The sequence below is a fragment of the Saccoglossus kowalevskii genome, chromosome 6, assembly GCF_978046115.1.
Source record: "Saccoglossus kowalevskii chromosome 6, keSacKowa6.1, whole genome shotgun sequence".
NCBI lineage: Eukaryota > Metazoa > Hemichordata > Enteropneusta > Harrimaniidae > Saccoglossus > Saccoglossus kowalevskii.
Window position 1 is genome coordinate 20,220,492 of NC_140646.1, and position 27,774 is coordinate 20,248,265.

Below are 27,774 nucleotides of genomic sequence, written 5' to 3' on the forward strand. Positions count from 1 at the left end.
TCAAAATTCTTTTCAGCTAAAATAAAGTATTTTACATTACATTGTACATTATTTTATGTGGGGCATCTATTTCACCACGATAAAGTTTATTAAAATATGCGAATGTACAATATTGTTCATTTCATTTCAGCTTTTGCAGGCCATCCTATCGTCTATTAGAATGCGTTGACTAATAGTGACCACATATTTCTCAAGTAGACTGCCATTTCTAAATAATAATTTATTGCATTTCATTACATTTACCCATAAATATATAACGAGTTTTGTCAGAATGAATTTTGTTAGTCGTTGATTTGTCTATTATTTTAAAATTCATCGCATTATAAATATAGTGTGTATATCAATATCAAACCTGGTGACAATACCCGATTCTGTCGTCATTAACATAAAATGAATTATTTCATATATGTATTACATAGAAGATATAATGATGTAGGTGAGGATATCTACAGACCAGTTGTTGTTGATATACATATTATCGACGTTGTATGAGATATGACGTCATAACGACTATGAAGATCGTTGTTTTCACTGCGAAGAAAACAACAATGCCACGGATAGAGCCGGGTGGGGTTGCTGTAGTCGGTTATTGTTAAGCAAATCTAAACAAGGGTGTCTATTGTCACGACCAGTACGTACTTTGCTGCGCGCAAGACAAAGAAGTGTAGATTACGTTACCCTGCTTCAAAGGATACTACATATACTGACGTCATTTTAAGGTAGGTACGGTGTTTATTTCCTGAAGAATGTCTAAGACCTGAGAGGATTTTAACGACCTATCACTTTTTCTTTTAAATGCGTGGACGTTTGACAGAAACTGTTGGTACCTTTGGGGTGACTGCGCATGCTTAGCATCATAAATTGCGTATCGCTATGTATAACTTGGCTCTGTTTTACCCCCCACCTGTTAACTACCCTGGAGCAACCACACAACCAGGTCTCTGTCTGTTTTGTTAAAAGTAATCGGACACAAGGAGTAATTGCGCATGCCCAGTTTGAATTCCGCAATAACGGTAGTTTTCGATGAATCGTGAATACTGAATTAAACCATAGTCACTCTATGTGATTAAACCCTGAATTAAAGTTCAAGAGTTTGCGCCTAAGCTCGATCACCTCTGATTGACCTTGGCTTACATGCATGTAGTCATTTTCCATCCATCTTAATGCTGTAACTGACATATTCATTTAGTCTCCAAGTTCATGTACACCGTGAATGTAGCAAGATATTATCTCCGTGTGCATGCAGAGTTAACCGTCAATACATCGTACTTGAACGGTGTAATTGAGCGCAGTTACACACAATGACTGATTGATTGGATGTTTTCCATTGTCAACGTGTTTTGTGCCATGGCTGTAATTGAACAATGGTATTTAGTCTGGAGGGGACTCGCGGAACACCGTGTACATGTTTATGCATGTAAACGAGGTACATGTTTATAAGTACTTTACTAGGTCCTTGAACGGCTATCTCAGCTTCACGTTTCCACATATAAACAAGCACACACGATAGTTGCGTACGTAGGAAAGGATCATACATAAATGATGCATCGTGAGTGACCCGATAATATCAGATTTATTAAAACGAGTGTGGCGATTTTTATTTGTTTCGGCTCGGATGGATACGGCAAATATACGGTGAGTAACTTATTATCAGCGATAACATCTCACTCGTTCTGTATATTGGGATTGATAGCTATTACAAAGGACTAAGCAGTTTTAGGCAATTATTTAACAGTACCAGCTTCAGTTTTGTACCGCACATACTGATTCAGTAATATGGAAATTCAACTTCACCTTGAAACCTCACAAACTTAACATAAAACATAGAAAACGTGTATTTTCTTACACTCAAATGTGTAAGGAAAAAATATAATTTATATTTCTATGATATCTATTCGTACTATTGAAAAATATTTCTGGGGAACAACATAAAAACACGTATATTAAACTTACTAAGAACATTACAAGGCAAACAGGTTCACCGACGACCGGTTGTAAAATCGTAAAAGTAGTCGTAAAGATTGTAAAATTGACTCCTCCTTTTCTGTTGGGAGTGCGTTCAGTAACATGACAATCATGGAACATGCCCTGGCCCTTACGAACATTTTATTCGACTAAGTTTCTGTAAGTTTCTGAAGTATTCCTATAAAAATATTCTTTTATGATCCTCCAGCATTTTGGTATCTTTCCCTTTAAGAATACTAAAGAAATCCTAAAGAATAATTTCATTTTTTTAAGTTTAAGTTTGTGCTTTTCATTGGTCATAAAACTCACTCTGATGGCTTAGAAAAATACTAAATATTTTCAACTGCACTATGGTTAAATTACAATAGGATTCCTATAGAAATTTGTCAGACAATTTTACAGGATTCCTATAGGACAAGTATATGTCCTATAATAATACTAAAGAAATCCTAGTATTATTCTATGAGAATTGTATTCATGTTTAATTTGAGGAAATTTATTTTTCAGAAATATTCCCAGTATATTCTCAAAGGTAGTTAAATAGTATCAGGTCTTCTAGGTCTCTATGACAACTAATGTTTAATTTGAGGAAATTTATTTTTCAGAAATATACCCAGTATATTCTCAAAGGCAGTAAAATAATAACACTCAGTGTTATTAACCCAGGCAATAAGTCTAATAAAACGGTACAGTTTAATTTATTAGATGTTAAAAAAAGAGACTATTTTTTTTTTAAAGTTGAATCAGTTAGGGGGTATTAAAGTGACGTTTACACACCCGAAAGCGTACAGTGTCACGTGCACGATAAATATCAGACAGAACTCAGCGAACGAGGCAGCCTACCACGCAGATATGGAAATAGACAGATATAGAAAGGAATCAATCAATTCAACTTCAAGATAAAGAACTGATCATCTGAAAATAAACAACAACTAATATCCACTACAAAGAAGGACATTGCGTCAACTGTCGAGTATAGCACACAACCACCTAGTACACCTTGTATAATCATTATAGAAGAAGAATATGACAGGTAAAATACCAATGAGTAATATCTGTTATTTATCATCACCACGACAACGTCTAGCTCAATCATCACTCAGTGATGTTATTATACTCCGTTAAAATTTAACAACAAACAAACAAACATAATGATGGTTGATTTGAACACAAATATCAAATCGTATCCAAACACTGTGACGTCATTAATGTACAAAGAGATCTGAAGCCCAAAACAAATCGTTGACAAGTGTGTCCATGTTAGCAATAGTATCTCATTTTTAGTATGGAATATCAGAGGTCTTAGAAGTAAATTATGTAATACTGAGTTTATATCATTTTGCCAATCTGCCGATATCGTAGGTCTAATTGAGACTTTTTGTACAAACGATGTTGATCTGGACATTTTAGAAAATTATATCCTGTTTACAAGTCACGCTACTCGGCATAATATTAGAGGAAGACCTAGTGGAGGCGTGGCACTGTATGTGAAAAAATGCCTAGCTGGAAATATTACCAAAATCCAATGTGATTTAGAAAATTGTATTTTTATCCGTTTTGATGAGTCGGTATTATCTGTGGACAAGGATCTTCTGTTTGGTTGCTGTTATATTCGCCCCGAAAATGCTTCTCAATATATCGATAAACTAAATGGAAAAGTAGCAGAGTATATTTCAGGAAACCCAGAGTTGTATATTATGTTAATGGTGATTTTAATGCCAGAACAGGTATCATTGCTGACTATATTGTGGATGACTCGATTTCTTATCTTCCTATTGAAAACACTGTTTAGAATGCAGACAATTTTCGCATGCCACGCTCGTCAAATGACAAAGTGGTAAATGCGCAAGGTGTATCTTTAATCGAGTTGTGTAAACATTTTGATGTTCACATAGCCAATGGCAGATTGGGAAATGATTCGGCTGGAAATTTTACTTGCATTACGACAAACGGGGCAAGTGTTGTCGATTACTGTATCCTGCAATCATCTCTTTTCAGTTATGTAACCGATTTTGACATACCATTGCGTCATGAATCAGATCATATGCCAATTATTTGCAAGTTGAATTGTGTCCCAGATAAGTCTAAGGTTATGCAAACAAATCCATGTATTATGTCGTCTGCTAAACACGTTCGTTTTAGATGGAATGAAAAACACAGTGATGAGTTTTCGCAGAAAATCAAATCCGAAGAATTTCAAAAATTAATTTTGGATTCAACTAACGCCTTGCCTGATGTTGAAATTGCACTGTCCAAATTAAATTCAGCGTTGAAATTTGCTGGGAGAAAAATGGAAATTAAGAATGTCACAATTATCGATAAACAACCTAACAATCAGCCATCATGGTTCGATAGAGAATGTCATCAAAGAAAACGATGTATGTATAATAAGCTGAAATTATTTAGACGGCTGGGAAATGAGGTGAATTTAAATGAATTCGTAAATGCGAAGAAAAAATTCAAATTAGCCTGTAAAGACAAAAAGAAAAAGTGGCAGGCATTCACCAAAGACCGTTTAAATGATGCAGCTGTGTGTGGTTCAGTTGAATTATGGGAAATCCTGAAGAGATTTATTCAGAACAAAAGTAAATCATTGAATAACATCAGCTTGCATGAATGGTATGTCCATTTCAGTAACCTGTATAGTGTGAATCATGGCAAATCGAGGGATCATGTTTTCATGAATACAGTTGATGAAGCAGTTTTACATGGGGAAATGTCAGGGTTGTCCGTCCAAAATAATGGTGGGGTTGATCATTTGAACCAAGAAATTACGGAGGGTGAAATTTTGAAAAGTTTAAATAAACTCAAGCATAGTAAAGCGCCAGGTGACGATGGGCTTCCAAATGAGTTTTTTAAAATTTCGGCCCCAATTATTCTTCCTGTTCTAACCCCTCTGTTCAACTTTATTTACAATTCAGGTGACTTTCCGAAAGGGTGGGCATCGGGTGTTGTTATTCCCATATTGAAGCACGGGGGGAAAAATGATGTAAACAACTACCGGGGGATATCATTATTAAATGTTTTAGGAAAGATTTTTACAGCAATCTTAAATGAAAGGCTAAGTTTATGGGCAGAACATAATGGCGTGTTATTCGATTGTCAGTCGGGTTTTCGAAAAAATCACAGTACTATATATAATATCTTTGTTTTGTATGCTATTGTGCAGAAGTACTTGGCTAAAAGGGGTGGTAAATTTTATTGTCTCTTCGTGGATTTTTCTAAAGCATTCGACAGGATAAACCATTCACTATTATTATATAAATTATTAACAATCGGTATCCATGGTAACATGTTTTGTATCTTGCGTTCTATGTATAGTAATGTTAAGTCTTGTGTCAAATCTGAATCGAATCTTTCAAGTTCCTTTGAATGCCCGATAGGGGTCAGACAAGGATGTATGTTGAGCCCTATTTTATTTAGTTTCTTTATTGAAGAATTAAATTTGATGTTGGTTAACTCGGGAAATTTGGGGATTCAATCTAACACAGGACATTTATAATCTGTTCGCTTTACTTTATGCAGATGATGTAGCCATTTTTAGTGACTCAATTCCAAACCTGCAGAATTTGATTAATATTTTATCGCAATTTTGTAGTAAGTGGTGTATGAAAGTTAATTTAAAAAAAACAAAAGTTATGGTTTTCCGCAAAGGCGGTCACGCTTCACGAAACGAGAAGTGGTTCCTTGAGGGATGCGAGTTAGAAGTTGTCTCCTATTATAAGTATTTAGGTCTCGTGCTTTCTTCCAGGAATATTTGGTCTAAAGCAGTTTCTACTTTAGCGGACCAGGCTGGGAAAACGCTTAGGATTCTTTCATCGGTATCTGTTAAACTTAATGGGGTTCATTTTGACACTCATTTCAAATTATTTGATTCAATTATATCTCCTATTCTGTGTTACGGATCTGAAATATGGGGATTTCAATACTACGACCAGATTGAAAAAGTACATAGGACATGGTGCAGAAGGCTTCTTGGGCTCCCTCAAGGTACTGCCAAAGAAGCTATAGTTGGAGAGTGTGGGCGACTTCCAATCTTCGTTTCCACACTTAAACGTTGTATTAAGTATTGGCTTAGACTCTTAGAACTCCCCCCGACGAGAATTCCCAGGCATGCCTATTCAATGTTGCGTAATCTCAATGACCAAGGTAGAAATAACTGGGTGACGGCAATTAAACACATTTTGTATTCATATGGCTTTGGGTATGTCTGGCTAGCTCAAGAAGTAGGTAGCAAGGACGTTTTTCTTTCTGAATTTGTACTGCGTGTCTCAGACACGCAGAGACAGCTTTGGAAAGCAAATACGTCCTTGAAACCTAAATTACGTAATTACATTGAGTTCAAGAGTACCTTACAACCGGAGAAATATTTATCTTTAAATTGCAATCTGAAACTCGTCCGCATTTTTGCCTGTTTTCGTTGTGGGGTTTTACCACTTAGAATTGAAGAAGGTAGGCGCGAAGGCTTGCCTTCAACGGAAAGATTCTGTAAAGTATGTCGTGCTAATTTTGTTGAGGATGAATATCACTTTCTGTTGATTTGCCCAGCCTATAACACGTTAAGACGAGAGTTAATCCCCCAACATTTTTCATTCCAACCAACCATGGATAAATTCCAAAGGCTTGTTCAAGCAACAAATGGTGTTATTCTACGAAATATTTGTGTGTTTGTGCACAGAGCATTTGAAGTTAGGAAACAATTGTTAACAAATTAATTATTATTTAATTCCATGTGATCATTAACCGAGAATATTATCATATTCTTCTTGTACCCGTTACATTTTAAGCATTGGTTTGATATGTTTGTATATGGGCCGGTGGCCTAGGAAAGCAATAAATACTTATTATTATATATAAAGAGATCTGAAGACACAGCAGTGGGAGTGTGATTTGTTAAAAAATAAGTTGAGTCATAAGAAGAAAAAGGCGGAAGAGATGAAGATGAAAATTATCCCTCTTATTATCTTATTATACAAACAAAACACAACAGTCACAGATGGAACTAGGAAGAAAATTAACACTCTCAAAGGCGAACTTGAAAAGAAACTCAATATATATTGCTGAAAGATTTAATAACCTACACCATTACTTAGATGATGTTGTAAATAAAGAAATTGGTCTCATTGAGAAAATGTTATCTAATAAGAGAACGCTAATGCAGAAATGATAAAATGATCAAGAACAAGGTTGGGCAACTGTTTCATCTCCTACAAAAGAAGGGAAAAAATCAAGTACCAATACATTTGATAAGAATACACCCGCATTATTAACACCCAATAAGCAACAAATTGTATCAAATAAACCAACACAAAGAACGTATTCCGCTGAATCATCGTGGTTACCATGGTAAAATCACCAATGGAGTAGAATATATCATCATGAGTGATTCTCAAACATCCAACAATAAACAACAATATAATATAATAAACCCCAAATTACCAACATGTAATTATTCCTGTGCAGTATGACCAAAAGAAGACACTGGGGAAGAGAGAGAATCAATACTATGGAAAGGCTAAATGACGTAATCAACTCTCTTGCTGATAACCGATACACATTTGAAGGGTGTTGGTCGTCGCGCCACGCATGCGCGGGATATGGGACTCATATGAACAAAGATGGCAACGTTTGACCATTGCGCAAACCAAGCTTTAACTATGTATTTTTCGGCGATTGGAATGTATCGAAAGAGTCACCGGTCATAATTAGTGCGCATGTTGCGCCCAGGTCAAAACTCCTACTCGTGATTTCCATTAGAAGAGCGGTTTGGATTATGGGAAAATCTTTTTTTATCAACTTGAACACAAATGCCGTACATGCGCAACGCAACGACAGTCGCCCTCAAAGTTATTCTGCATTTTTGTTCAAGAAGCCATACTCATATTTAGGAATACATACCGGGGCTATGTATCCATTTCTCTATGAAATGGTCGAACACAAACACCTGCGTTCCTTAATCAAGGTTCCCTCAAACTCGTATTCATTAGTGAATGAATCTCAGCTAGTTTAATTGGCTTTCCCATTGAGTCTGTAGCACACTCAGCCAAGGTAGTGGTCAATACTTTTTCAATTGAATTTTGAAATGCCGATCACTTTTCTGATGCAACAACCACTATATTTTCAAATAATGGTCCAAGCAACTACATATATAATGCAGTCAAAAAAAACTTGAACGTCACTGCTACAAAGATCGTGCCTAGAAGGACTCAACACTAAAGGGCGCGATTTGTGGGAATGGTGTATTCTGTCCATCACTGTAGGCATTCCCGGCGAGCCACTGAAAGTAAACCTATCTAGACATGGGAGTTGTTGCACAGAATGAATATGTCCACCTGGGGTACTCACAAGACTTTATCCCAGATGGTGATCTAATACTAGTATATCAAATGTTATTTCTGTTGTAATACTTAATTATCTTTTCTAAATGTTTTCAGCATAAATATCATAACGAATGATTAATTTATGGATTAGCTGAAAGAAAACAAAACAAAATGGATTTTGACAGTAAGTATAGTTTTTAATGTAATATTATTCATTGCTCACAACCACATCCTGTGTCTAACTTTACACTGTACACATTTATGAATATTTATACATATCAACGCGAGATTTCATTAAAACTGAAATTTGTAATGATTGGCGCCTCAAGAGCTAAACATTGTCTTCGCCCATACTGCGTGTGGATTTCATCAATAATATCTGAATGTGACGTACAGTCTACGGCCGCGCACTTATTCATGCCATGCAACGCGTATTCGGTGATATTAGACTAACTCATTATTATTAAAGCGGGAGGGTCGTCACCTGCGCACGCGCGGGAATTGAGTCCCAAGCGATGATAACAACACACGCTAAAAACGCAAATGCTCATGGGTAGACGCTTGTTTGTAAAAAAAAAAAATGACACGCTATGGTCATACTCTTTATGATGTCAAGACACTAATTACTCTAACACTAATATCAGGGGTAAATTCTTTTTCTCTCAGGTTCTCCACACTTGTCAGGGGGGAAACTCGTCTCGTCTCTCTATCTCGTCCCCTTGAGGTACGGGATCGGGAAAGTCACTTTAACTTTACAGTCAAATAAGGCACACACAACGAAATACGTTTCAGCTCTCGTCTTAGTCGGTCAATCGAGCACTCTATAAGACACAGCGCCCTGGGGAAAAAATCCCCAAGACTCTCGCAAGGCTGATCCAAGACTAGCCCAAGACTGGACTGCCTCAAGGCTCGCCCCTGGACTCTCTCGGACTCTCGACTGCCCAGGACTGCACTCGACTACGTCTATCGTGGAGTATTCGCCAAGACCAACCCAAACTCTCTTTATTCATTTTCAAAACTCTAACCAATTACAAAACAGTAAAAAGACTCTAAGGCGTAAACTTCAATCATAAAGCCAATCAAACTAAGTACTGAATACGTCATATCTTTTGATTAATCGTTCACTACATTAATAACTACGGATGTCAGAATAGCGACGGTATCTTGTAATTAGTTCCAAACCGCTGAGCCAAGTTCCGTCCAAAACTTCAAATAGGCCTACACGATGACAGACATAACACAGCAATTCGCTAATAATCAGTTAATTAAGTCGGTCAACAGATACGCAAAAACAAATTCATGACACATCCCTTCACCCAAACTGAGATATGCCTCTTGGCATAACACGTTCATAAATCAAAGATACCGTCCTCTACTCATCGTCATAAGGGTTAAATACAATACTAATAAAAGGTATAAATCAAAAAGAGTAAAACACACTAATTAAGTACAATGATTATAAAGTCTAAATACAATGGTTATAAAGTCACAAATATCAACGGTTATAAATCAAAAACAAGGGAAAGGCTACCAATCGACTCACTTTTCTCAAAACGGTCCGCTGAGGGTAACCCTTCGCTGCACTGTCTCCGTTACTAAGGTTACAAACTCTATATCAAAAGGTAAAAAAACTAAGGCGTGGCGGTGTAACCAAGCGATCAGCCAATCGCTGCAGTAGACAGCATGATCACGTGATTACCAGGGATGCGTCTCTCGGTTAAAGCATTGCAAAGCGGTAACTAATAAACAATGAATAAAAAGCTATTAATCAAACTCCTGTCATCTACGCTTATAAACTTCAACTGAACTTACAAGTCGTTAATCTAAACAAAAGTCATACGGCGTGGAAACAGAATGCAAAGACAAATTCGCTTTCATAATACATTATTTCTCTGGCACTAAAGACGGGAAAAAAGGCAAAACGATAGAAACTACTGAGTCACATATAAACCTGTCAATCGTGAACAAAAGCTTGCGTTATCAAACAATACGTATATAAGCGCACCATACTCCTATCTCAAAAAGACATTAAAAAACGTTACAAAGTGCTCTCAACTCAAAAAGCGTCAGAAGTATTCCGGAAACAACACATAAACAAAAACAACTCTTAAAACGTCGGTATCTCTGTACATCGACAAATCTCAAAACTCCGAAAAACACGTTGGGGCATTACTTTCCCCATCATATTCCGTACTCATAAACTCATTAAAACTCCATCAAACTTCACAAAACTCAAAACACTGTGTTGCAAATACTTGTCCACTGAAACGCGCTTAAATCGTTATAAAGGACCTCGCACGTCACTAAATATCAGTTCAAAACAAAGATCTGGGCGCTTACACACATACAATTCAACATCACACAAAAAAAAAAAACGGTAAAAACAATAGAAAAAAACAGCAATACATTACATTACTAAGCAATAGGGTTAGGGTTCTGGAAAAGAGTTCAACGTCTTAAGTTACACAGTGTCAGTTACAGTGTCCAGCGAGCAGTTCTCTAAGCAATACACAGATAGCTAAAGTTCGAATCAAAGTCTATAAGCGTCTCTTCTCTTGTCGCGTTAGTCCGGGTCGTTCTTTATCATCATCTTCTTGTCTTTAATGTCGCTCAATTCTTAATTATACAGTCCTATCCGGTACTGGTCCTTCCGAAGGGGTTCTGAAATCTTCATCTCTTCAGGGTTGTACATCGGTGTCGTTCGGGTAAAGCCGTTAGTCGTCACGGTCAAGCGCAGTTTCGTCTCTGCCATCGAGCCAGTTAGTTCGGTTCACAAGAAAGACACATCTTCGCCATTCACTTCTCTTCACAGGATGTCAATGTGCGTAAGACGCAATGCCCAGGGTTCTCACACCACGTATGATAGGTATTTTTGATGGTTAAAAACCTTTCACTTAGGTAACCGGGGTTCGGTCGTTTCCACGCTAGGCTGACAAAAGACACACACAAGCTTCGTTCATGTTCCCCAGACGATTCTCTGCCAAGTCCCTGGTTTTCACCCGAGACAGCATTAAATCCATCTTTATTTCTTGTCACCCCTTAACCAATTACAATCAGTATAAGAGATCCCAAGGCGTAAACTTCAATCATAAAGCCAATCAAACTAAGTACTGAATACGTCATATCTTTTGATTAATCGTTCACTACATTAATAACTACGGATGTCAGAATAGCGACGGTATCTTGTAATTAGTTCCAAACCGCTGAGCCAAGTTCCGTCCAAAACTTCAAATAGGCCTACACGATGACAGACATAACACAGCAATTCGCTAATAATCAGTTAATTAAGTCGGTCAACAGATACGCAAAAACAAATTCATGACACTAACACTAACGTCCATGCCCGTTTGATAACACTTTTCTTTCGTTATTTCAACACAAATTCCCCATCATTCAATGCGATAATGACGTCATTATAAAGCCCCCTCCCTAGCTAACCAACCAGACATTCTGCATCCTCATGGGGTTAGTTCTACCTGGGCAACGATATTTCCTAACTGAACATATTTATTTTCATATTATTTCATTCATGTTTTGAAATAGAGGCTGTTAATTCGGCTAAAAGAAAATTAATTTTCCGGATTTCATACATTGTTATAAACAGTTGTTTAGCAGACATTATCTACAAGTAATATATCTTGTTTAACAACACAAATGTAGATAGTTAATCCTTCTCGGAGAATATATAAATTATATATATATATTCCATGTGTGGTCAAGACAAGATCGCAATATTTTGACCACGGAATTCGTTTATATTGGCATGGCATAACTCATACAAAGTGTGATATATGGTGCTTTCAAAGAAATTCAGTATTGGTTTCGCTGAAGGTATTTCTATATCAACATTTGTGAGTGAACGTTCACTTTAATAATCTCGGCAGTTTGCGGAATCGAGGCTATGAATTTGACTGTCTGTTTTACTCTGAGTGTACTGACCAATATCCCTCAGCCATTGACTGAACTTTGACCAGGTCTTAACTGCGTCCTGAATTGACCCTAAATATATTCATTTTTTTGCAGATTCCACTGACACAACTATAGAGATACACATGTTCGGTGAAGGTGAGTAAAACAAAGGTTTCCATGACGACGGCGTAAAACACGCTATGTTGGCAACCAATCCGTACATGATGCTTGTAAAACAAATTCATGTGTTTCTTTCATTACTAGTAAAATTAATACAAAAATGACATATTTTCACACAGATTCGACCAGACTGGACTTTCTGGGAATAATTGTATTGGGCGTTTTCATCGTTGGGGTGCTATTCTGTTACTGGCAACGAGGCCATCTGGACAACATATGGAGGTGTAATCGATATTGTGTAGGGACATTTCGTGACGACCATGGCTCTGGTTTAATCTGCCATGAAGAATGTATGACTCGGGTCTGCTGCTGTCTCCATGGTGACCGTCAATGGGACCGCGAACTGACAAACTTGGAGTCTGAGAATAATCAGTCGGCGGGTTTCGACATCCCAAAGATACGTATCACTGATACAGATGGGAACAGTGTATTCTTCGACAGTGATAGTGTAAATACACAAATAAAGACACGGCGTAGTACCAAGTATTACCAAGAGAGACAGTTTTATAGGGCACGACGGTTTCCGGAAAAACTCCCAGAAGGCCAGTAAAGCCGAATATCTAAGACCTTATTTCATAGCGGCTATAGTCATGGCAACATAAATCCAGACATTGAAGCGAAATTAATGTGATATCCCGTTAACGACATTTTGTAGTCGATTACTATCCTGTTTAGCATACCTGGGTAATGCAATGGAATACGTGTCAGGCATTGGGGACAGAGTACAAACAACTTTTTCACTTAAATATGGCAAATTATAGATACTCACTCGAAGCACTCGATCGACGTATATCTCGTAGAAAGCGGATTTAAAAATTAATGCCGTCTCCAAGTTGATCAATTGAGATATTAATTTACCAGTTTCTGAAATAAACATTTTTGGAACACTTTACAGTTTGGAGTATTCGATCAACGAGCAGGTTGCCTTGATACTTGTGTGATTCCCGGAGGATTAGCGCCCTCTACCAGCAGCCATGGACCCAATATGGTACACTCAATATTTTTTGGACGCTGGCTTGCACTTTGTCGCTCATTACGACAAACCAATAGATGACCATAACAACTGCCTTTTTATACCCGTTCTGACTAATTCTTAGATTAACCGATATTAATATTGACATTCCACAATAACGAGTGTCTGAAGTTGTCACGATTTAGTATTTATTCACCACAGAGACAAAAACATTCGTCCGTATTTTGCTAAAAAAATTACGAATAAATTTGAACGTATATAAGTTGTCTCCATTTAACAGGAAAACGGATAACTTGATATAAGGTATATAGAAGATAATATTTGGTAATCGTAGTCCTAAATAACTAAATAACTAGTCCTAAATAACTATCTTCTATATATCATATTTATAAGTCCGAGCAGCGTTTATTAATTGATATAAGGTGGGTCGTTCCATCGTGCAATGTCTTTTTTTTTAAATCCGATAGAAATAGTGAACGGCGATCTAGTGTTTAAACACGTGTCCCTTGGACATGTGCAGATATTGTAAACTTCAAGGTATACGAATTCGTGTATAATTTTCATCCTGATAGGCATATACTAAGTAACACCAATGTGTCAACAACTATTGATTTGCACAGAAGATAACTTGGTATATTTCGAATGTCTTATATGATTTATTATAGTGGCATTTTAATTTTCGCTGAAAAGAATTTTTGGGTGTTTTATATGAAATTTATTGTCACTAGTTGTTTACTAGATGTGTGTAAAATATAGGGAAAAAAGGTATATTTCAGCGAAAATAAATTCCAAGCGACAACAAGGTATTTTTACAGTAATAATAATGAAACATATACGGTATATTTGATTGATACTACGTGAATCCAAATTGGATCATGATTTATCATCAACTAAAATACCTTTCTTTTGTAGCGAACACTACAGTATACGTTCGATCTATCATTGTTATTGTACGTACTAAAAATTATCAGCACGCATGCGTATTAGACAACTACATTGTTTCATCGAACGAATACTTTGTTATGTGCTACAAGAACAGCGTTTTAGGTCGTGATAACTCATAGTTTAGTGTATTCATCGATATCCAGTATAAGATGAAAAAACACGCTTTCATCCACATTGTGTCTTTAATGCGAGTTTAAAGAACGGTCGCGCCATGCATGCGCGGGATATGGGTCTCATACAAACAAAGATGGCGACTGTTGCGCAGATCAGTGAGTACAAACTGAGACGTTACCAAGCTTATTTTTTAGGTGATTGGAAGGTATTGTAACGTGCAGATAGACACACATAGAGACACGCATGTATGTCATTCACTGCGTTCTTTTATTCCAAGTTCATACTATGGTTAAGATAACATAAAACAAAAACAAAACAAACAAAAAAAAAACCTGTGTAGACAAAATATGTAAACACATTAATAAGTACATTTGACTCAATGAAGTGTCAATATTATACAATTAGTTATTGCAATAAATTTCGATAGGCTGTCTAGCTCAGGGACTACATGTACATTTTGATATCAGGGAGATATAAATACATATTTGTCAGAAAAACAGAAAGTTTATGCTGCTGGCAAACATGATAAATAAAAATATATTCATCTAAGAAATATAACGGCAATAAATCTCAGAAATACATTATATAGAAATATACAAAATAGCTCACCCTGACTAGAACAACTCTAAATTGAGTGAAATACAGTGCTCTCCTCAGCTTCAGGTCACCATTCACACAGCTGGAGCTCTATATGTCAAATACATGCAATTGTACACATTTTAGAAGATTATAAAGAAAAATGTGCTTGACTGACAATAAACTCATAAAAATTGGGCATAGAATATATATCAAGAACTTTAGCAATGATATCCGAAGGGGATGTGACATTTTATATAAAGCAGAAGTACAATTCAAAAATGTCATAGACGATGCATTGTCATAGACGATATGCATAAAGTTCAACACAAAATATAAAAGTTTCGAAAATATTTTAAATAACAACTTCAGTAACCTCAATTACAAAGATTAAACTTACCAGAAAATCATGAAATGGTTTTCAAACTTCTAGAGACTGATAAAGATTGAAACTTACGGTGGCCCATATATACAATCGGCAAAGAATGACCAAATTTCGGCGATCAATGATGCATTGCGACGATCAATAACCAATTACGACGATCAATGACGCATTGCGGCGAACAATAACCAAATTGCGGCGATCAATGACGCATTGCGACGATCAATAACGCATTGCGACGATCAATAACGCATTGCGACGATCAATAACGCTTGCGGCGATCAATAACGCATTGCGACGATCAATAACGCATTGCAACGATCAGTAACGCATTGCGACGACCAATGACCAACTTCAGCGATTTAGTTTAAAGGATGGACCCACAATGCTTTGCACACTTCAATGGCGTCCGCCATGGAGTTAACTTCGTTCGTCCACAAACTACAGGTTGTGTAAGTATTCGTTATATGAATAAATCCAAAATACTAGAATCCATTGCTATGGCAAGTCAAGTGTTGCAATATTATTAAAAACAATTTTTTTTTTTTTAAATCCATATTTTATTCCACAAAACGCAATTTATGTTTGTAAATTCTATTTTACATTTCATAAAATATTATTTCGTTTTCTAAAATTCGTATTTGATTGCATCAAACGTATTTTTGTTCAAAGAATTCCTATTTAATTATTCAGACGCCATTTTGTTGTGTACAATTTATATTCCATTCAGTACACAAATTTATGTTTAAATAAAGGTTATTTTGTGTCATTCATTTTACTTCTGATGTGTTTAGGGTAAATTTATGTTTCAGTTCTGAATCAAAATTATTTCACTCGTGAAATATATTTTACATGCAGAATTCTGTTGGTTTTTTTTCGTTCGACAATTTTCTATTTTGATTCATAAACCGTAACAAACTTAGGGGGCCTACAATTGTATGCCGTGGCGGTGGTGGCGCTGTTGTCATTTTTGGTAAAAAGTAATATTTTCAACTTCTTGTTAAAAACCGCAAGTCTGATTGCTTTGATACTATACATATATGTACCTCAGGTAGACCTTTTTCAGATTTGTTTATTTCGTGATATCTTAATTCTCTAATTTTAATGAATATTTTTGTCATTTTTGGTAAAAAGTGACATTTTTGAATTATTGTTGAAAACAGCAAGCCCGATTGCTTTGATACTATACACATTGTTCATTTTCTAATGATATCTTCAATTCTTGAAATGTGCATTGCTAACAGCGTAGATATCTCATATTATATATTGTTTAGTGGTAATTATGGAAAATGTACAATAAATATTCATATATTACAAATTTCATTATGTGTGTTGAACTGCTCTATTTGAAAGATTACAGTTGTAGATGTTATTGGCCGAGAATTTTCTGAAAAATGCATTAAATTGGTTTGATACAGTGTATATTGATGGGGGACTACTACATTGCTGTTGCTTATATTACCGGTAGTATGAAAAATGCATGCCACATTTAATAGTCATGATCAGTTGTCATTTCATTCACTTGTGCAACCAATAGGACAAATATGGTATATTTCAGTGATTCAAACTGCACTATTTACTTGTGGGTACAAATTCTATGATACCATATAACACCCAAGTTCTGTATTGAACACATTATTTTTTTAATTATTCTGAAAAATCAACTACATTTCTGTATGTTGCAATAGTGTGATACATTCACTATGGATTCAGTTTAACAATATGCAAGCTGTTTTCATGAGTCTTGCCCATGTTAAAAAAAGAAAACACTACAGTATTTTATAGCAATTCACTATTTGCACAGATCAAAATAATATTAGCGTTGATTTGATGTCACAGACACCTATTTACCACCACAGACAAATTTAAACATAAGACTGGTTAGAAAAATAGGTAATATACTTCATTGATGAAAGCCCTTTCAATGAGTAACTCTAAAGTTACATCATTCTCAAATTATACTGATCAGAACCTGGTACAATGCACCTTTCATTGACTACAATAAACCACATCATGCATTGCTTTCAAATTCTGTGCTTACTTGACATAACTAACCTAGGAAATATGTATTAATGAAAGTTTGCTCGGGTCACTGTGCAATTAACACAATATAAATAGTCTGGCAGTATTGGGCAGCCAATTTGCAAACTTGATTGTGAATTGGCTTACTACTTTGGATTTGACAAACATAACTTATTTCTAATATTGCTTGTGTCGACTTGTGGCCATGCCTACTTTGGATGAATCTATGTTGCGATAGGGACATACATTGTGTAGCTTGACTGTCTTGTAACGTGGTATCACAGACAGTGGACATGCTACACAAAAGCAATTAATGTCCCTACTGCAATATAGATTAGCTTGGAATGGGCATGGCCACCCTAAAATGCTGATAAAGAAGTCACAAATTGTGATAATATGACATAGCGAGTTTAATTTTGCCAACAATGTAACTTTAAACTATCTGTACTATTACTACAATTACTGCAGACAATCTTTCTGTACTGGTTAAAAAAAATGACACTCTACATACATAGATCTTAGCTGAGATGTATATGTTAGTAATACGTGTACATATAAGACTAGCCGCCTGTCAGCTGCCATAGCTTTGCTGTATGTACTGCATATTATAAAAATAATCTGATCCATATTTGGAAGCAGACTGAAGATGTTACAAAATGAACAAATCTAATAATGGTCATCCCAATGAATGTACATACACACATTAACACAATCAGCAAAACAGTTTTTGAGAAATTGTTAAAAGTATGTTTTTACTAAAAAGTACCAAAATATTCATCAAAATTAAAGAATTTAGAATGTCACAAAATGGAAAAAAATTATAGAGAGAACCTACAAATATAGCTATCACTGTGTTATACAGTATGCTGTTCATATGTATTTACTATCATATGGTAGTTACAGTGCCGAGCATAGAAGGTTGATTCAACATAATGTACGGTGTGGTAACGCTGACTATAATGTTAATTACTGTCAAGAGAATAATGCATCTTAGAAATCAAGTTTTATTCTGTACTTACAGCAGTTCTAAGAATTATTCAGACTGTCGGGTAGCAAGATAGATGTCATTGTTGCACAATATTTTTCTAGACTGTGCTATTCATGTACTCGAACGTGTATCATATTACCTTCATCTGAACGAGGGTATGGAACAATCTAAACTCAACGAAAAAACGGTGTTTTGCAAAGTTTTAAGCAACCTTGCTAACTGTCAGAATAGTTCCTAGAACCGTTGTAAGAAACTATTTGGGTGTATGTAAAACTATTTCTTATGCATTCCTATCTTATCAACCATTCTTATCTTAATAAGGAAACTAGCTGCAATTCACAGTTTTATTTCCTGTGAACTACCTAAATAACGCACACCATGATGCGTACAAATTTAAATTGTAGCCTAGTACTTGCTCATAAAAATAAAAGAGAATAAACTACATATCAAAATTGGATATAAATATCAAATGAAAAAAATAGAAATGTTTAAAATTAATTAAAAATGTGAGTGAGTTAAACAATACGCCAGTAAGTTGATGAACTGAGATACACTGTGTTAATATTGTAGGTCATTTAAGAGCACAAGAGCAAAATTAATTTAGTTTGTTGAGTATTAAAGTTGGGGTATAAATTGATGATGTAACCTGATGTACCGCCGAACACCTAGACCTGTCCAAAACCAGGACTGTTAAGGATTCCAAAGTCCATGGATGATTTAAATAGTTCATAACTATTAACAACTGGAATATAAAGGAGATTTGCACACGTGTTTCCCAATGGCAACTTTTGCTTCCCTATATCCCCATCATGAATGAAATCTACACTAGGTTTGGGGAAGAATCCCAAAGGAGGAACTTTATCAGCTCCAGTTGCAAATATTAATATATCTGTAAGTGATGCTTCTGATGATGTTTCTTCAGATGATTCTGAAAAAAAGAAAGAAGAATCTTAAACATAGTTGAAGGAAAAATAAGTAGCATACAAGCACATGAACTAATTTAAATTGAACATGCTGTACAGAAATGAAGCAACAAATTGATTCCATTGAAATTGAGCCAAACAATATTCATGACTGTATTGTTCAAGACGTGAAGCACCAAGGACAATACCATAGCATACAAAATGTAAAATATGGTATTTTGTGAATAACCTTATTATCATATACCTTTCATGTGGCCAAAACAAAAATAAAACACAACAGAGAGATCTTAAGTTGCGTTTGCTCATTTGAATATCAAACGCTGCTTTTGCACTGCCCGCCACAGTCAGCTGTTTCGATGAAATGAGACATGGTGGCAGGGCGTAATGGTCAGGATTACTGACACTAAGAACGTTACTGTACTGATATTAGAACTTTGCAAACACCTCACTGTTGTATATATTTGGACAGTGGTGAACAATTAGCCCGTAAGAGTGGCAATACAGACCCTTTGCAGCATCCCAACCTTTGATTTTCAAAGTTGATCGCATCTCTCCAAAGTGGATGGCTACTACAAGCAGTACTATTTTCTGAAGATTTTGTTACAGTACAACTGCATGTGGCTAGAGTGCAAACGAATGCTCAAAATTTGCCAGTGGAGTCAGTGCGTGTAGTGCGTTCAATTATGCCAATTCAGAATATACTACTGCAATTGTCTGCTGTCATGAAAGTGGACCACCCAAAACAAAAAAAAAAACTATTGCAGAAGCTAATTTAAAATTGTATACATTTTTTTCTTGCTGGATTAAAAAATAGACCGCCTAAAATTTCATTACAATGTCAATCAGAACATTTTTCTCAAAAAAAATCAAATTAACAAACTTTGTGCGCCAAATACGATTATTTATTAGTAATGAAAGTATATTTTAAAAGGAGTTTCAAATAAAAACGAACACATCTGCATTCCTTAGTAGCAAATGATCGCGGTAGTGCAATCCGGTTATGCTGCGTTTCACAATTGTTGATTATTACCTAGTAATGATTATAATAACGTGCAAAAAATTCGTTGAATTGTTATGAAATGCAAATAAATTTCAACTTATTTCATCGTAAGGCCAGACTTTTTTTATTCCTTGTTTCTCGAGTTTTTATAAGTCAATTTTTTTGAGGAGGGCGGAAAAAAAATAAAATTAACTCTTTTTTTTTCATTAGATTTGTGTGATTCTCAAAGAATTGTAAGTGAGATCATTGATCGGAGAGAAGAAATGAAATAAAATTTTATTCCATGTATAACGTGGTTGGCAATGTCGCCAATGGTGGCACAATTTTCAGCATTAATGAGAGATTTCTTGGTTTTTTGGCGACAGAGTTTCAAGGCGTGTCACCACGCCACGCCATGCCATGTTCACCTAGTAGTCTCAAGCAGGCAGTACGCAGAGAGGTCACTGTCAACCAACGCGCATAAAGTATAGATCTGCGCGAGACTTCGGTACTTTGATCATGATACTCCCATGAAAATGCAACTTGGATTTGTTAGGCGGCGGGCCTAAAAAATTAAGATAAAAATAATTTTTTTTAGCAATTTTTTGCACTCACATGTCGGCGAGCGCGAGAAATTACGCAGAAATAAAATTTAATTTTTATTTCATTTTAGGCTCCTGTTCATTCGGTGGGTTCGCGAAACAAGGGATAATAAAAGTCTGGCCCAAGCAAAAGATTACGGTCGAAATTTAAACGTTTGATGCTGTAGAAATTAATATCCGCCATCAAAGGTAACTAATGTTTAAAAATAAGGATACACAAGATAAGCTAAAATGAATTATGATCACAGACAACTCACATAATGTTAATTGTCAGATGTCACATAATGGCAGATTGTGTGCAATTAGTTTAGTCGAAAGTGTTGTACTGTTTATTGTCAATTCTAACAACAATGACAATCAACTACCATGACCAACCAGGGTTGAGTGTCAATTCTTTCGTATTTCATATATATATAGAATGTGATCAGTAGGACATGTATACAGACATAGCGAGGGGTACAAATTGCCATCCCTGTTTTTGCTTGATATGTTAATTGCTGCAAAATTATTTTACAAAAAGAAATTCTAAAATTTAGGTGCAGCACTTCAGGTTGCAATTGACAATTTACAGAACTGACCACACAGCCAATTCCTGGACTAAAACACAATTGATGCGGTAACTAATTTGAAGCAAAAGAAAATTATGACATGCCTGCACTTATACTTTGTACTTACGTTTCTGTCCTTCCTTCACTGGTAAGGGGGGTGTTGGGGGCCTAGGGGAAGTATTTTGGCCCATAAAGTCCACAAAATTACTAGGGAATGAACCCTCTTCTTTAGAAGTTTGGTTAACCCCAGTTAACCATCCTCTTGGATTCTCTGGCATCCCCCTAAACTTCCATGGAAGCCCTTGAACCTTCACAATGTCACCAACTTCCAATGCCAGCTCATCATCTGCTCTTCGCTGATATTGGTGTCTCACTTTATATAAAAATACCATGTCTGCCAAATAACAGTAAAATGATAAGAAGATGCTAATTTTCATAATTATTGTTTAAATGCATCAAAAAATAAATTAAATATACCGATAGGCAGCCACTCGCCTCTCTGTTCTTCAGACATGCATCATGCAGCATACTCACCACGATATAATACACAGGTTTAACGTTGAATAAGTCAATACACTTATAAATCACCGGGAATGACACCAAATCTGTCACAAAGTATGAGACCCTAATATCACTGTCTTCCTTGAGTCATCACTCAAAATAATTCCAAATTACATATGAAAAATATAGATTCTCATCATCATCTGATAACAGTAGAAGCAAAGCATAATCTCTTCCACTGTCAGGGGCGATTTTTAGTTCAAATAACCTCACACATAGTCATTCGCGAATTAAAGTCACATCATAAAGACGCTGTTTCAGTGCTTACGATAACATATGAATTACTATTAGAAGATAAATCATAATAAAGAATATGGTATGACTGCACTTACCTACAACAATCTTCGATTATCCTGGCGATAAATAGACCAGAATCAAGCATGGATCAATCGTCAAAGTAAAGTCGACGAAATGGCACGGAGAGTACAATTGGCGCATAAACGCCCTCACCACGTGATCACTGTTCGTCGCGTCAATGTCACCATAGACGGCGCTCTTTACTAACATTACTTACACAAGCTGTAGTTCGTCATTGATCGTCGCAATGCGTTATTGATCGTCGCAATGCGTTATTGATCGCTGAAATTGGTTATTGATCGTCGCAATGCGTTACTGATCGTCGCAATGCTTTATTGATCGTCGCAATGCGTTATTGATCGTCGCAATGCGTCATTGATCGCCGCAATTTGGTTATTGTTCGCCGCAATGCGTCATTGATCGTCGTAATTGGTTATTGATCGTCGCAATGCGTCATTGATCGCCGAAATTTGGTCATTCTTCGCCGATTGTATATATGGGCCACCGTAGAAACTGGGTGAAATTGCAGACAGCAAACGAAAAGTGTTTGCAAACAGAAGTTTACAAGATGGAGTCTGTCATATCACATGACCTCGGCAAAAGAAGTGTTTTCTCAAAATTACAAAATACATTGAAATAATACATTACATATCCTCTACAGAAATTAATAATAAAAATAAAGAATTTACAATACATCTCAAAGGTAGAAATATGAATATTTAAAGAAAATATAAATAACACTCAAGGATGAACAGCGCCCTCACACACTCAAGAAGGGTGAACAGCGCCCCCATACACTCAAGAAGGGTAAACAGCACTCTCACAGTATCGAAGGGAACACCGGCGGTAATTAGTGCAAGGCACACCCAGGTAAAATCTCGTACTCGTTATTTCCGTAGAAGACAAAAAACCGAGAAGAACGCATTAGATTGTGGGACAACCAATTTTTATCAACACAAATGCCGCACATGCGCACATGCGCGGCGCGACGACCACCGGCCTCCAACAAACGACCACGTGCACGTGTGTGCCAAACTGAGATCAAGCTCAACGTCCACAAATAGTGATTACTGAGCTAAGAGATGAAGTTAAAAACTCCACTCACGTTTTTTAAAGCATGAATTTCTGTTTTGATTGCACCTAGAATACATCAGATATGAATAAAACAAAACATGTGCTTTCACCCATTTAAAATGCGTGGTAAACTTGTACATTTCTCACTGTCCAAAAACGGACTTTTTCTGTGAGTGAAATGATACGATTATTTCAACAACTCAGACTAGTAATACAACAAGTGTAAGAGTCAATAAGTAAATAAGTAATACAACAGACTCGCAACGCCTATTGTTTAAGGTGTTAATCGGCTTAATTGTATCTGCTATGTGTGCCAAGCTCTGTAGCATTGGCATAGACACCGTCGAAGTTTACCGAACACCGTGACTGGATATTCTACACACTTCGCGCTTCTAAGGAAATTGCGTATTTCTTCGTGAAACGAATCCGGATATTTAAAAAAAAAACGGGAGCTGTGTAAGAATTTTAAAAATCGACCAAGAATCAGGGGAGTTACAAGTAACTGAATGTCTTAGTGTTTAGTTTTTGAATATATAATGAGCAACTTTGAAATGATATTTCTCGCTGTTGTGGATTTTGCGAAAGATTTCCAATATTTTTTCGGAGAGAGCATATCGCTGCGTTTTGAACGATTATACTTCTTTGTGTGTTACCCGTTTTGTTTTCGTGTTCCGGGATGCCGAAACATGAGATAGCTATAGTGTCATGTGCATGATATCTCTCAGTGTATCAGCGTGATTCGGTAACGGTAAAAACTGGAGGTGTGTTATTTTTGTCGCGTTCGACTTCATAGTACGCGATCTACGCGTTGTTCAGTGCCTGTTTCAATTTTCTATTGTGTGTCAATATTGTTGCAATTTCGAGTTTCACTGATTTTGTTTGACTTCCGTCATAGTTTTGTATAAAAATAGCCCAGTATATTTCTTTTTATTCTTAATTTCAGGAAATGAAAAACACAAGATCGCTCAGGGGTTGCAAAGTTCTTCAGAGAAATTGTCATTATCTTCGTCAAAATGTTCTCCTAAAATAGAATCCCACTCGTAATTATCGTCCTCAGATTCACCAAATTTTTCCGTAAATGTCATTTTCGAAGTTCACTGACAACTACTGTCGTCTATGCCACTTCCTGTCTTTATGTCTCGCGACGCATCACGATAGTGGATTGTAATATGAATAGATCTCGCGTTATTTTATGAAATCTAATGAAAATCTTGTTGCTCAGCAACGTTTACTCGGTACGATAAGAACTGATAATCTAAACAAACGTGGCACGCATTACTTCAAAAGAAAACGCCGCGTTGCGAGTCTGTTGTATTCTCTAAGACAGACCGCTGTTACTAGTATTTGCCAAAATTGTAAGGTGTATGTGTTTGCTTGTATTATATTGGTTATATGTGGTTTTTAGTCGTTTATTAATGTTTTATTTGTTTTTTATTGTCTTCTTCTGTTATCTATGTCCTTATAGTTTCATTTTTCTACTTACCGATATTTTTGTTTGTTCCCATGAATATACATGTATGGTAATTTGGCCCAGAAATACCTGTGGCTGGTGTAAATTAAACTGTCGTAGTATATGGCCGTAGCTCTTAAAGTTGAAATTGCTTCCTTTAACTGTAATGGTATAGCCAATTCATTAAAAAGACGGGAAATGTTTACTTGGATGAGGAATAAACCTCATAATATATTTTGTTTGCAAGAAACACACTCTTTATTGGACCAAGAATGTCTTTGGAATTCTGAATGGGGCGGGGATATAATTTGCAATCACGGTACGGGAAACCAACGTGGTGTGGCTATTTTTATAAAGAATAATTTATCTTACGTTATTCATAATCGGAGAAATGGTCAGGATGGGAGATGGATTATGATCGAAATGACAGTTGATTGCTTACGTTTTACCATAGTATGTTTATATGCTCCAAATAATGACAACGCAAATTTTATAGATAACATTATTTCCAATCTTGGCGATTTTTGCGATTCTACGGAAATAATTATCTGTGGAGATTTCAATACGGTCCAAAATGAAATAGTTGACAGGGCGGGTAACACAAGACGTAACTATCACCCCCGGGCAAGAAATAAAATTCAACAATTAATGTTAACTTGGGATTTAGTTGATGTTTGGCGACTGCACAATCCAGATGTTAGACGATATACTTGGAGGAGGGGTAAACAAGCTAGTAGAATTGATTATATCCTGGTACCTTTTTCACTTGTATCCAAAATTACTATGGCAACAATTGGGGAGAGTTTTTACTCAGATCATTGTTTAATTAGTATTGGTGTCGAAACCAGTACGTTTCAACAAGGGAAAGAGTATTGGCATTTTAACACTTCTTTGTTGAGTGATGATACATTTGTGAATCAGACTCAACAATTTATTACCGACTTTTTCGATAACAATATTGGAACTGCAAATCCTCATTATGTATTGGACTCGTTTAAGTGTGCTTTAAGGGGTCATTGTATAAAGTTTGGTTCAATTAAAAAAAATATATATATAAAGAAAGGGAAAACTCGCTACTCTTAGATATTAATAAGCTACAATGTTTGATTGATTTCACTGATAGCCCATCCGCTTATAATTTACAACAACTTTCTTCAAAACAGGAGGAACTTGAATTATTGTATTCTGAAAAAACTGCTGGTGCAATGATTCGTTCTAAAGTTCGCTGGTCATTGAAAGGTGAACGCCCTAATAAATACTTTTTAAATTTGGTGCATAGGAATTATTCACGTAAAAATGTAACTAGATTGATTTTGTCCGATGGCACGGTATTATCTAATCCTGGTGATATCTTGAAGGAGGAAGTAAAATTCTATGCTAATTTATACTCTTATGACGGTGCCGAATCGCCGAATAACAACCAGAATGATAGTTTCTATCCACACAATTATAAACCATGTTTGGACGAAAAGAGGCAATTACTATGTGAAGGCCCCATTGCACCAGCTGCCTGAGCTTTTGAATGCCATTCAATCTTTTCCAAATGGAAAATCGCCGGGTTTAGATGGTATTCCCATCGAAATATATAAAACGTTTTATCCACAGCTGTGTACTAGTCATATAATACAATGTTTCAATTATTCGATGGAGTGTGGGAGAATGTCACTTTCTCAGAGAGAGGGACTTTTAACATTGCTTTTAAAACAGGACCCTCAGGGGAATGATAAAAACCCGACTCTTTTAAAAAATTAGCGGCCATTAACTCTACTATGCTGCGATTACCGCATTTTAGCAAAATGTCTTTCACTTCGAGTTAAAAAAGTTATTTCTGATATCGTCGGGCATGACCAAACTGGGTTTATTCATGGGAGGTTTATTGCCGACAACATCAGAAGAATTTTAGAAATTATTGAATATTATGAGCATGAAAATGAACCTGGGCTTATATTTATAGCTAACTTTGAAAAGGCATTTGATAAGCTAAGTTGGGAGTTTATAATTCGAAGTCTAATTTTTTTCAATTTTGGTTCCTCATTCATTTCTTGGGTAAAGGTTATATATAATAGTATTTATAGTCGTATTATTAATTTTGGTAATATTTCAGATACATTTCACCTTTTTCGAGGCGTTCGGCAAGGGTGTCCGTTATCGCCATATTTATTTGTCATTAGCGTAGAACTACTAGCTATTCGGGTGAGGAGTTGTGTCAATATTAAAGGTTTATTCATTGGACCAATAGAAAACAAAGTGTCACAATACGCAGACGACACAAATTTTCCAATAGAAGCTAGTTATGATTCGTTTATTGCTTTATTCAATATCCTTGAAGAATTTTCTAAGATCTCTGGTTTATTGCCTAATTATGATAAATGTAAGGTGTTGCGCATTGGTTCTTTAAAAAATACAGACTTTCATATTGACACTCCGTATCCCTTAGTATGGATTGATGGTGCTGTCGATGTTCTTGGGATTCATATTCCTGTTGATTTATCTCAATTGACCTATGTAAATTTTAACTATCGCATTGAAAAGGCGAGGAAGATACTGCAACCATGGTACGGAAAGGGTCTGACTATATTTGGAAAAATTACAATTATAAAATCTTTGATAATTTCTCAGTTCACCCATCTTTTTATGTCTCTACCATCTCCTGGTGATGAGTTTTTTAAGAAATATGAAAATATTGTTTTCCCGTTTATTTGGGGTGGTAGGAGAGACTTAAACGAAATGTACTGTACAAGTCATATGAGAAGGATGGTGTTAAACTTACTAATTTAAGAGCTTTCAATAAAGCTTTGAAAGCAGCTTGGATTCCGCGTATTTACCATAATGATACTTCCTTTTGTAGTAAAATATTTAAATACTTTCTCTCCGACTTTGGTGGTGCTCTGGTTTACTTCGCTAAGCTGGGTAAACCAGACCTATTTAAGTTCGACCCTTTTCGATCAAGTTTTTTAAAAGATATA

General features: G+C 36.0%; 1 protein-coding gene across 2 annotated transcripts; it reads left to right on the forward strand.

Annotated features, from left to right (window-relative positions):
• The first annotated feature begins 1,457 nt into the window (after nt 1–1,457).
• LOC102806455 (uncharacterized) lies at nt 1,458–13,266 on the forward strand. 2 transcript variants are annotated; one of them, XM_085500789.1, is made up of 4 exons: nt 1,458–1,635; nt 8,400–8,469; nt 12,309–12,350; nt 12,494–13,266. In XM_085500789.1, the coding sequence occupies exons 2-4, from the start codon at nt 8,457–8,459 to the stop codon at nt 12,922–12,924; spliced, it is 486 nt and encodes a 161-aa protein (XP_085356915.1). In that variant the 5' UTR covers nt 1,458–1,635; nt 8,400–8,456; the 3' UTR covers nt 12,925–13,266. The 2 variants fall into 2 exon arrangements, with proteins under 2 accessions (XP_085356915.1, XP_006821466.2); XM_006821403.3 differs by lacking the exon at nt 1,458–1,635 and adding an exon at nt 2,742–2,998.
• The last annotated feature ends 14,508 nt before the right edge of the window (nt 13,267–27,774 follow it).

Coding starts and splice junctions, on each gene's coding strand:
- LOC102806455 (XM_085500789.1), top strand. Junction 12,351..12,493: donor GATACACATGTTCGGTGAAG/GTGAGTAAAACA, acceptor ATTTTCACACAG/ATTCGACCAGACTGGACTTT.